At 47.8% G+C, this 12537-nt stretch overlaps 1 protein-coding gene across 4 annotated transcripts in view; it reads left to right on the forward strand.

Annotated features, from left to right (window-relative positions):
- The window catches only part of nrf1 (nuclear respiratory factor 1), a 66335-nt gene that overhangs the window by 16900 nt on the left and 36898 nt on the right, over window positions 1-12537 (forward strand). For all 4 annotated transcript variants that reach the window (XM_068005194.1, XM_068005192.1, XM_068005191.1 and 1 more), the window contains exons 6-7: window positions 9056-9214; window positions 10556-10741. In XM_068005194.1, the coding sequence (XP_067861295.1) occupies window positions 9056-9214; window positions 10556-10741 (345 nt within the window). The remainder of the gene's footprint in view (window positions 1-9055; window positions 9215-10555; window positions 10742-12537) is intronic.

Here is a 12537-nt window from a genome sequence, read left to right on the forward strand (position 1 = left end):
TTCCTATGATTTCCACTGGTCACCAGCCCACTGGCTTGTCTTCATATGTGGCCTTGACTGTGAGTGTTGGCAGGTTATGTGAAGAGGGGGGGGGGTTTCGTTGAGCTTGGTTTTCTCCTCCTCTATTTCACGCGCACATGCCAGTTTTCAGCAGCAGTGGCTAATTAGTAATTGGGACCAAAAATCCTGGCTATGTTTCTCCTCCCCGTCATTCCCGAGGTTTTGAAGGCAATTTTAGTGGCTGCTTTCCTATCGAAGATCAACTGACTCAGAAAAGTGATTAAACCTGGGTCCTCCCTGGTCTGTTTGGCTCAGTACTACACAAGGCAGCCAAGCCAAGCCATCAGGGAGCACATTTCTTGACAAACTGATTTCTTGGCAAGGAAGGATGGAGACTCAAACTAACCAGCTTTAAACGCCATGGGTGATGGCAGCATCAGTGTAAGGTGCCAGAGTAGAAGCAGAAGGTGAAAACTGCTGCATCCCACGTCTTAGCGGCATTGCTAAGGGGAAGTCCCAAGTGGAGACCAGGAGATTCCCTGCTTAATAATGGGGTGGGGGGAGAATTAGGGAAGAAGAGGGAACAGGTGGAGAATCTCCTTTGGGCTACTTGTACATTCAAGAATCTAAGGAAAGGTTACGGAAGATGAGCTTGTTGTCTTTGGAAAAGAGGAAACTTTAAGGTGAACCGATTGAAGTTTCTCTATCACCAAAATCATGAATGGAATCGACAAAATTGGTAATGTTGTTCACTATGGGAAAGGGCTGAAATACCAAGGGACTCTAGCTGAAAATTGGGAGCTTGAACATTTTTAAGCCACAGACTTACTGAAGAAGTTACCGGGGAAGGCTGTTGAAACAGGCAGTTTGAAGGCATTCAAGAAACTGTTAGATGTGTTTGTGGAGAGAGACAGGATTAAGAGAAATGGTGTGATGAGTAGGTGGGGTTGAGACCAATCAAATATTTGGGCTTGGACCCAAAAGCCTTTTCCTCTTCCTTAAAGGTTCTCATGTTCTTATGTATCCCGCTGAATGCTCATATCCGGGAAGCATTGGTGGAGACCTGCGAGGACACTGCTTCCTCTTTCCTCTCTGCCATGATTGGTATATGTCGTGGGAGGTGGGGGGGGGGGGGAGGGGAGAGAGAAAGTAAAATAACTTTAGCAGGGGTGGGAATGATGTGTTCATACCTTCAGTGTTAGTGAGTTTGATGTTTGATTTCAAATGCTTAGCATTTCAGCTGCATAAATTCTAGTATTTTGTGTACGTATTGTGTGTATGTATAACTCAGTATGGCACAGGCATCTTCAGACAGACTGATCTGTGTCGCCTGATTTAACTCATGACCCATGCTCAATGGTCTCTTGCGGTCCTTTATATTCTTGTGTTTCTACGTTTGCTGAATAACTTCTGACGTGGGGTTGGGGAGGGAGGGGAAAAGTGGGCCAGGAATTCCCCTCCTGACATTGGTACCACTCACTCCTCAGTCAGGTGGTTGTGGGGCTTGAACCCAAAATCAGGACTTGAGACCATGGTCCATGCTGATACTTAGTGCAGTTCTGAGGAAGTGCTGCATTGTTGGAGATGACGTCCTGTGAATGACACATTTAAATCAAGGTCCTATTGGCCTGCTCCATTGGTTCTAGTAGATGTTATAGAACCTGTGGCATTATACAAAGAACAAGGAACAAGGAATTCATCTGGTGTCCTGGCCAACATTCCTCCCTCAACAAACAGATTAACTGTTCACTGAACTCATTGCTGTTTGTGGGAACTTGTACACAAAATGGATGCTAGGTTTGCCTACATAACAATCACTGCACTTTAAACTAATTCACTTGAGATGTTTTTGAGAAACATGATAAATCTATCTTTTTTGATCAGCTTGGTAAGATTTTCAGTGCAAAGCAAAGAAAAATCAAGAATAATGGAAAATACAAATAAAAAGATAACAATTAGACTGCACACTAGAGTCCTTCAGGAAATAGTTAATAAAACCGATCACACCCTGACAGATATCTTTAGAGAATCATTGGAATCAGGAGTGGTGCCCAAGCATTGGGAAAGGGCAAACATCATAAAAAACAGTGTAAAGGTAATGCTGGGATCTATGGCCAACTCTGATATCTGTAGAGAGTGAAGCATTAGAGGAGGAACTCATGAAACTCCTTAAAAAAATATCTACAGATGAATAAGAAGGAGTTAGCACAGCTTCATTGGGGAACAAGTCTATTGGAGCTCTTCTAAGAAATAATGGACCTGGTGGCCAAGGGGAACTCGGTGAGTGTCTAATATACCAGAGCTTTTGACACAGTGCCACATTGGAGATTGATCAAGAAGGTTGGAAGGCACAGAATGGAGGGGGTGGGGAAGAAATGGATCAGAAATTGACTGAATTGGAGGAAACAGAAGGTAACAATCGGGATAACTCGGGGATCCATACTTGGACCTCCATTGTTTGGAAGTGAAGACAGAAATGGAACCGTCAGCTGATGGTACCAAACTTTGGGAGCAGGAGTGGGTGGCTGTAAATTACACAGCAAGTGGACCAAATTCCAAGCGACTTCAATGGATTAAGAAACTGGGCTGACAAGTGCCAGCCATTGTTTAATTTGTGTTAAAGTAAGGTAATGAGACTGAGAAAAGGGAATAAGCAGTGAAAACATAGGCTTAAAAGTATTAATCGGCAGGATGCAATGCAGGACAGGAATCCCTGGGGTACTGATGGAGAGCTCACTGAAACCATCAGCACTTTGTGTGACTGTAGTAGAGGAAGCAAATAAGATCTTAGGGTTTATAGCTGGAGGGATAGAGCATATGTCCCAGCTTGTGCAAAATACTGATCTGGTGCTAATTTGAGTTCTGTGTACTGTTCTGGTCACTGTATCATAACGGGGATATCCTGGCATCGAAGCAGGTACAGAGGATACCTTGGATCAGATACTCCAAGTGCAGCAGAAACAGAATTTTAACACTGGAACGAAGGATGCCCAGTGGAGATCTAATCAAGGTATTCAGGAATCTAAGTGGTAAACTAAATGCTGACCAGAACCTTTACAACAAGGGGGCATGGAGTTGAGAAAAGGGAAAGTGAGCAGACAGTTTTGTTTCAACTGCTCTACACAAGGTGCTGAAAGTGTGGAATGGACTACCCAGCGAGACCATGGAGACGAATAGTGTTGGCAAATTCAGGGAGGGGCTGATAGATATTTAACAGAGAAAGCAACTCGGAGGAATGAGAGAGATTTAAAATCCACGTCCTTGTTTACAAATTCCTCTGTGCCCTTGCCTCACCGTACTACTTCAACCTCCTCCAGCCCCATGTGCCAATGTGCACCCTCCACTGCTTCCCCTGACCTCCTTTCTATTCCCCCCTCTTCGGTGGCTGTCTTCAGCTACCTTAGCCCCACATCCTGAAATGCCCTCCCTAAATCCCTCTGCCTTGATATTTCTCTTGTCACCTTCAAAACGTCCTCAAAACCTACCAATTTGACCATGTCTTCGGTCACCCCCCCACACACACACACACACACACACACACACACACACACACACACACACACACTCTCTCTCTCTTCCCCCCCACCCCCCCGAGTGGCTATCGCCCTAAACTTTGGAACCACCCAGATGGACTGCAATGATCTCTTGTGTTGCTACGTTTGCTGAATAACTCCTGGCGTGGGGTCGGGGAGGGAGGTGGAAAAGTGGGCCAGGAATTCCCACTCCAGATTGCTTCCCAGCACCTGTGCATTTGTCAGGTGAGGACAGAAACTAGCTTGACTTTAATGCTTGGTTGGATAGCTTCCCAATACTCACATACAAAGAATGGCCACCCGAACAGAGGTACTGGAGGGATGCCAACACCTGCGGGTCTGCACCCTGGTATGAGCGAGTCCCTTCAAGAACGGAAGGAGAAAGAATATATTGTTTCGATATGGTAATCACTTCATTGCTTTACTAGAGAGAGGCAGAGAAAATGAGGTTGAAAATATTTCTCCAGCCTCTCTCGCCCCTCCTGCGTGCAGTAAATAACTGATGCCAATTGCATAGGGATTTATTTAAGAATTTGAAGCGTTTGCAAATTATCACCAAGACTAGTTTCATCGGGCAGCTGACCGCTTCTTCAGGTGAATCATGTTGAGCTGAGCAAACAAACACAACAAAAAAATAACCGTTTTGCCTTTTAATTGTGCAGAGGCTTAACGTCTTGCGGGAAATAAACTTGTTGCAGGGTGTCATTTGTGACTTGCACACGTGTCACTTCTAATTTCAGCAGTTCCTTGTGTTTAGCGATTGCGAGCAGTGCAAGTGTGTGTTTGTATGTTTTTTTTCCTCCTTACTGAGCGGGCCATGTGAGGCTAATTAGAGAGTTGGGCTGAGCCAGGTATGAGGCAGTTTGTTGATTGTGTCCCCGGTGGATTATGAAAGGACCCTCCTAACAAGAGCCTCGAGCTGCTGCGGCCTCCGTGCACTCCAACATTGTAATTAAAACCATCTGGAAACTGGCCAAAGGATTCTGGGAACGGGGGGGGGGCGAAAGAGAGATAGTTTAACCCTTTTAAGAAACAACCTGTAAAGCAGAAGCTGTAATCCTCTGCCAGCCAGACTGTTAAAATAAGTAAATGTCCACTAAATTTTTTAATTCGCAATTGAGGTTTATTCATCCCTAGAAGTGGCCATTTTGTTCCAATAATTGGCCTTTGATTTTGCTGAACTAGGTTCAAATGAAAGTCAGTCAGTCTCTTGCTCTGTCTCTCTTTCTTTGTATGTGTGTTTGGACTTGATCTGCATTTCCATAGCATTTTATCATATTTCTGACAGGTCTCAATATGCTTCATGTACAATGAATTACTTTGAAATGGCAGGATTTGTGTGCCATGAGCAAATGCAGCAGCTATTTTGCTGAACCCAAGCAGAATATATAACACAAAAACTCAATACAATGTTAGCCCAGGGGTGGCCCGCGCTAGCCCAGGGGTGGCCCGCGCTAGCCCAGGGGTGGCCCGCGCTAGCCCAGGGGTGGCCCGCGCTAGCCCAGGGGTGGCCCGCGCTAGCCCAGGGGTGGCCCGCGCTAGCCCAGGGGTGGCCCGCGCTAGCCCAGGGGTGGCCCGCGCTAGCCCAGGGGTGCCGAGGCCAGTTGCGGCAAACCTGCGCCAGCCCAGCTCAGATTAGTTGGTCCCTCTGGTCTTAGTACTGCACCAAGTGGGGCCTTTTTTTTTAGGCCATTAAAGGAGTTTGAATCCACCCTCTTGAGTGAAGGTTTCCTAATAGCAAATGGGCGAATGAAGAGGCTGAAGTAATATAAGGAAATGGGTACATAATGACGTATTGCGGGCCGCGGTGTCGTTTGGGTTACTCTTTGTGTTTTGTTCTCCGGATGCGGGTGATGCTGGCATGGCCACATTTATTGCTCATCCTCAATTGCACCGAGAAGGTGGTGCTGGGCTGCCGGCTTTGAGTAATTGCTTTTAACAACTGAGTGGCTCTGCAGGACACTTCAGATGGCATTAAGAGTCAACCACATAGTCACATGTAGGCCAGACGAGGTAGGGGTGATGAATTTCCCTTCCCTGAACACTGGTACCAGGGCACTTTAGGGAAAATTGTATTTGAGCCAATGCACTTTAATGTTTTATATTGCCTTTCATGTGTGGTACTCTCAATTCATCACTTCCCGTTACTGCCACCACCATTCCCCCACCAGTGATAGACCGGTGAACATCAGTACTTCATGCTAGTCTTGTACAGCTCAAAGTGCTGTCTCCAGATACAGGTCGGAAGGCTAAAATCTATCATGATACTGTTGGGTGTTTTTCAGGGTCCATGTGAAAATTTCACATGCCCACTTTATATTTACTGAAATTCCAGTGGATGCTGGTACTGGTCCTGATGTATATACTTAACAATATCCTGATTTTCTTTTTGCTCTATGCAGGTATAGTCGCAAATTTCCTCCTCCTTCCCCTCTTGCCCCTCTTGAATTCTCTCCCCATCTTTCTCTTCTGAAGACACTGACGTCTTGCTTCCTTGGGTGCTGGGCACCTGGTAGAACTCGTAACGGTGAATATCACCAGCCGAGCCCGATCCTGCGCCCTCCTTTAACGTCCAGACACACTCTCGCCCGTTTCACTGATTAGTACCCAGCACAAGGAACCCCCAGGGAATTACTTGTTTATTCTCCACCTCCCCTCTTCCTCCAAACCCATGGACACTGAGGCCAGTTGTAGGCTGAGATCAGGTAACTTGGTACCTTCCTGATCGTTATGTCTCAGCTAATTAATGAAGAAACTTGCTGAGTCTCCCGGGGGACCTCGAGAGTGTTTTCTGAGAATCTGTATTCCTTCTGCTTCTCTTTTACCTTCTCTCTAAAACTTTTTTTTTCCATCGCATGTTTCAAATCTTGTTTGTTTAGCACATAGAAACAGGAGGAGGCCATTTAGCCCCTGGAGCCTGTTCCGCCATGCAGTGAGAACATGATCTGTGACCTAACTCCATATACCTGCCGTAGCCCCATATCCCTTAATACCTTTGGTTAACAAAAATCTATCAATCTCAGAATTAAAATTAACAATTGAACTAGCATCAACTGCCATTTGCGGAGGAGAGTTCCAAACTTCTGCCACCCTTTACGTGTAGAAGTGTTTCCTAACTTCACTCCTGAAAGTCCTGGCTGTAATTTTTAGTCTATGTCCCCTAGTTTTAGACTCCCCAACCAGTGGAAATAGTTTCTCTCTATCTACCCTATCAGTCCCCCTTAATATCTTGAAAACATAGATCAAATCACCCCTTAATCTGCTAAATTCCAGGGAATACAACCCTAGTTTGTGTAATCTCTCCTCGAACAGTTTGCGACGAAAGCCATCGGATCCTTTCCGAGCCAGCAATGTCGGTCCCTCGCCATTATTTAGTTGTGACGGAACGATTTCCAGCATGGATCCCGTAACTTTCAATCTGGATGCTTTTTTAAAATAATTTTAAAAATGAATTTCTAACTGACCAGATAATGGCCTCGCAGCTTGGCGAAGGACACTGTCCTGGGGTTTGTATTGCTGAGCCTGAAATAGACCCTGATATAATGCAGCGTAAGTCCCTGAATGCTGACTATGCACTCAATCAAAGAATGGCGGCAGCCAAAGGAGAAAAGGAGCAGCTTAATCCCGTCTTTAGCCTGCAGTGAGCTGGCATAAGTTATTAGCAGGGACCTCGTGGCAGACTTGCTGATGTTCCAGTGGAATTAAACCCTTTGCAGCAAACCTGGAAAGTCCCACATTCAATGTCAGCCATGGCTCGGTGGGTAGCACTCTCGCCTCTGAGTCTGAAGGCTGTGGGTTCAAGTCCCACTCCAGAGACTTGAGCACAAAATCTATGCTGAAACTCTAGGGCAGTACTGAGGGTGTGCTGCATTGTGTGAAGTGCCGCCTTTCGGACAAAACGTTTAACCTCTCTCGTGGATGTAAAAGATCCCGTGGCACTCTTTTGATGAACAGCAGGGGAGTTTTCCCCAGTGTCCTGAGACCAATATTTATCCCTCAACCAACATCACTAAAAACAGATTATTATCACATTGTTGCTGTGCGCAAATTGGCTGCCACGTTTCCTGCATTACAACAGTGACTACACTTCGAAAAGTACTTCAATGGCTGTAAAGCGCTTTGGGATGTCCTGAGGTCGTGAAAGGCGCTATATAAATGCAAGTTTTTTTCTTTCCATCCACAATTATGCTGAGCTAGATGACCTCAGTTGGGGCTGAGGTAGGATTTGTTACTGTTGGCCTCAGTACCTCCGGGTTAGGAATGAAGCCGCTCTCAATCACTGTCCATTGACCCCAGCTGGAAGTGTTCCTGTGTGAATGTTGGGTGAGGGCAGGGTCATGTTTGACTGCACCACCTCTCTTTTTGCAGCCCCTCCAAGTCAGGTATCCTGCCAACACTCACTGTCTAGGCTTGTCTGCGAAGGAGCAGCCATTTGGGAAAGGTACCAGATGGTGAACTGCAGCACACCCTACCTCCACCCCAGCTAAGATCACTCACACAGACATAATCGAGGATTTATTCAGGGACTTCCCAGGTGAGCTATCAGGGGAACTCCAAAGGGTTAGTTCTGCTGGATCATCCAATCTACAACCAGCTCCCTGCTAATAATTTGTGCCAGCTCACTGCAGGTTAAAAGCAGTTCTAGACCGCTCTTTTTTTCTTCTCTGGCAATTGTCATTCTCTGCTAGCACACCCCAGCAAGATTCAGCACTTGCAACAGAGAAGGGGACAAAAGGGAAGAAAATTGAAGGGGGTGGGGGGAGGAAGAAAAGCTGCTGGGAATAATGTCACCGCAGTGATGGAGGGGACGAGATTTTAGCTTCTTAGCAGGAATGGAAAGCAAGTATTTGGGCGCAGATGATCTAAATCTAATTCAGTTGGTGCTTTAATCCAGTCTGAATATAATTAATCTACCTCAATCAATGGATGAGGCACAGTTTGTTTAAAAGCCCACTTTTTGGACCAGAAGGTTGCATTCAAATTAAAGTGAACTTAATATATTGTCTTCAATAAAAGGTTTTGCATATAATGTCAAAAATTGGAAAGTGTTCTGATTCTCAGCACTAGCATCTTTCACTGGCACACAAAAAAAGTAAAAATAATCAAATGTAGTAAAATGGTCACAAGACTTCCATATATCACTCGACCTTTGGTCTCTGTGCTTTTGACATCTTCTAGCCCATCAAATAAAGTATAATCCCCTCCAAAATGGAACCAGAAACACAGACGAATTTTACGAGCTGGAGTTGGCGAAGCCATCCCATAGTTGACAGTATTTCACAAAGTGGGCAAGAATGTACAGGACCAGAAAAAGAACTTTGCATACGTCTCGCAGGTTCCGAAGTTAAATAAAAATCCTCCACTGAGCTCCATCTCTTGTACACCTCATTCTTCTCTCACCAAAACATTATCCAGTTATCTCTAAGTTGCCAACGTTCTCTGCCTTCCCCCGTATCCCCGGGCAGCCACACAAGCATTTGACTGGCCAGATTACCGTTCCTCTCTGCCTTTGCCTCCTCCAGGCCCAGCTCCGCGCTTTCATTCCGGAGATGCTGAAGTACTCGACCGGCCGAGGGAAGCCCGGCTGGGGTAAGGAGAGCTGCCGGCCCGTGTGGTGGCCTGAGGACATCCCGTGGGCCAACGTTCGCAGTGATGTACGCTCGGAGGAACAGAAACAGCGGGTAAGACAGCCAAGCAGGTCGCTGCAGGCGCGCTGAAAGACCCAGTTATGTTGGACAGTGGGGACTTCTGGACTGAAGCAGAATGGTGACGAACAGCAGAAATTTACATCTCTGCGATCACTGGCCTTTTTGCTGTTATTTTTCTGTTCCATTGTGAATCATTGCAGCCCTCACACCTCCACCCACCACCTTTCGGGAGTAATTAAGAATAATGACAGCTCTGTGAAATTAAGGCTTTTAATTCTATTACAACTTAAAACTGTAAAATAATTATGATATTCTGGAGTTTCGCTCCCTTATGAGGGAGCAGAGGAGGGAGGTGTACTTTTTGTAGAACTTTGCTGTGGGAGTTTAAATGAGTAGAATCCAAGGTAGATAATGTAAACTTCACATTGCCTGTGAAAGGAGATCTGTCAGGTTGAATAACCATTTCTCATTCTCTGTGCTCATGCCCTGAATTCCCTATGAATAATGGAGGGAAGAGGTTTCACAAGAAGTCCGGCCCACCCCATTCCCCACCCCCAGATTAGGAATGTGAAGTGTAAGATCACTATTGAGCCTGTGACACCACCACAATTGGTTGTCGGTGTCATTAAGCTCCGGGCACACTTACTCGGAGTGTCCATTAACGCACGGGCCTAAAAGTGCCTCTGCCAAATCTGGGGCCCCTGCCTGGGCTGGTGAGCCATGTCCAATAGGCAGCCTCCCCGTTACAACCCGAGGAGTTCAGCCTCCCCACCCCTGATCCCATTGGACCAAGAATCAGCCTGGGGGTCTCAGCGGCAGGGTGCAGCAGCCCAGCCTTCTCCGCTGGGGTAGGTTTTAATGGATCGGAGGGATGGGGTTGTGCACAGGGTGCGAAGGAGCCCCGGATGTTCTTGGTGCCCTGGACCCCAAGAGTTCTTATTTCAGCTCTGGTTCTCAGCGCCTGTTACTCCCGCTTTTGGAGTGACTGGTGGGTTTGATTTTAATCCACCTGGAGAATTGTGACGAATCTTCTCTGGGGCCCCTCCTTGATGGCTTAGCGAGGTCGCCTTGCGAGGTAGCAGTGCCAAACAGACGTGGATGGTCCCCGGTTTAATTCTCAGCCGGGGCAGGGGGAGGGACACTGAAGTTAGACTCTGCGCCCTCGGGTTAGTGAGGAGGATATCAGTTTGCTTCTGATTGCTATCCAGCGACTCCTGCTGCAAAGAGGGGTAGCTGGAAGTTGTGGTACTGTACCCTAGCCAAGGGTTAATTAATGCCTTTCGAGGAGAGGGTGGGTGGGGGAGGACAAGCGCAGCAAATTTGAGATCCGATATCTTGCACAGCAAAAGTAAAGGTTGAATTTTTCCGCCTTAGGTTTCTTGGACACAGGCACTGAGGACGATTGTTAAGAACTGTTACAAGCAGCATGGCAGAGAGGATCTGCTGTACGCATTTGAAGATCAGCAGACACATCCCCAGACGCACATCGCCCATCTCGTCCCCTCTCAGACAGTGGTACAGACAATCAGTAACCCTGACGGCACAGTCTCTCTTATACAGGTGAGTTTAGAGTTTTCTGTTCTACGCACAGGATCGCATCTTTCTCTAGTTTCTCTCCTATTCCCCTCATGCCCTCTTCGAGCTCATCTTGTCCATGAGACCCACCTCCATCATCACAACCCTTCTCAAAAAAAAACCCACCCTTGACCCCTCTGTCCTTGCAAACTACCGCCCCATCTCCAACCTCCCTTTCCTCTCAAGTTCTTGAACGTGTTGTCGCTTCCCAAATCCGTGCCCCTTTCCCACAACTCCATGTTTGAACCTCTCTAATCAGGTTTTCGCCTTTGCCACAGCACTGAAACGGCCCTTATCAAAGTCACAAATGACATCCTGTGTGACTGTGACCATGGTAAACTATCCCTCCTCATCCTTCTCCACCTGTCTGCAGCCTTTGATACGGTTGACCACAACATCCTCCTCCAACGCCTCTCCTCCATTGTCCAACTGAGTGCCTCTGCCCCCGCCTGGTTCCATTCTTACCTATCCAGTCTAAGCCAGAGAATCTCCTGAAATGGCTTCTCCTCCCGCTCCCGCATCGTTACCTCGTATATCTCCCAGGGATCTATCCTTGGCCCTCTCCTATTTCTCATCTACGTGTTGCCCCTTGGCCATGACATCCAAAGACACGACGTCAGGTTCCACATGTACATTAATGACATCCAGTTCTACCTCACCACCATCTCTCGACCTCTCCACTGCCTTTGTGTTGTCAGACATCCAGTCCTGGATGAGCTGAAATTTCCTTTAATTAAACATTAAAATACCAAACTCATTGGGCCCGATTTTAGCACCCGCTCTCGGGTGCGTTCTCGGCGGGGCGGGGGGGGCCTCGAAAATCGCGAAATGGAGGACCCCGACCGGATCCCGCCCACTTTCGGGTTCCACGCTGACGCGCCGGCGTGCGCGCGCAGACCCCGCAGGTGGGAATCCCGCAGGCAATTAAAGCCAGCGGGGTTCCACTTGACAGTATTTATGTAGCTATTTCAGGTCATTAACTGACCTGATTGAGGTTTTTTTTTATGAAGTGTGGGATTTTACGTTGAACTGAGACTGTTTCCCATACTGGGGGAAACACTCTCACTCCAAACAGACGTGTTGCAGCCAGCAGCCTGTGGCAGCTGCCAAGGTGCATTCCACAGGTGGGGGTGGGGGGGGGGGGGGGTGGGGAGAGCCTTCACCAACGCAGGAGGACACTCCATAACATAGGGCAACGCTTGCCCTCCAGCACCCTCCTCCAAGCAAGAAGATTCACCGACATGGAACCGCAACCCGTGTGCAAGGACACACTTTTCTACCGTGCACAACACCTCAGACCTACACCTGCCAGATGGGGGCTGCGTTGACATCCTCGGAGGACAAACAGCATGACCAGCCTCGCAGTCCACGCCGTCCGCCTCAGAGACGTGGATCCCCACACCACGGTGCTGTGGCACATCCACCTGCACAGCAGGAGGGAGGGCAACCACAGAGAGAGATGCGTCGCAGGAGGCACTACCCTCCGCACAGGGTCTACAGACCGAGGCTCAGCTTCATGGACCTCTCTGAGCAGCAGTGCATACGTAGGCTCAGAGTCACTCGCCAGGTAGTCGCCGACATCTGCAGCCTCCTTAATGACGAGCTGCTCCTGGATGGACCAAGCAGCATCTTCTTACCCGTCGCCATCAAAGTCACCACTGCCCTCAACTTCTTCGCCTCCGGATCCTTCCAGGGTGCCACGGGGGACATCACCGGGGTCTGTCAGTCGTCTGCACATAAGTGCGTAAGGCAGGTCACCGATGGGTTGTTCCACAGGGCCT

Source organism: Heptranchias perlo, chromosome 24 (genome assembly GCF_035084215.1).
Source record: "Heptranchias perlo isolate sHepPer1 chromosome 24, sHepPer1.hap1, whole genome shotgun sequence".
Lineage (NCBI taxonomy): Eukaryota > Metazoa > Chordata > Chondrichthyes > Hexanchiformes > Hexanchidae > Heptranchias > Heptranchias perlo.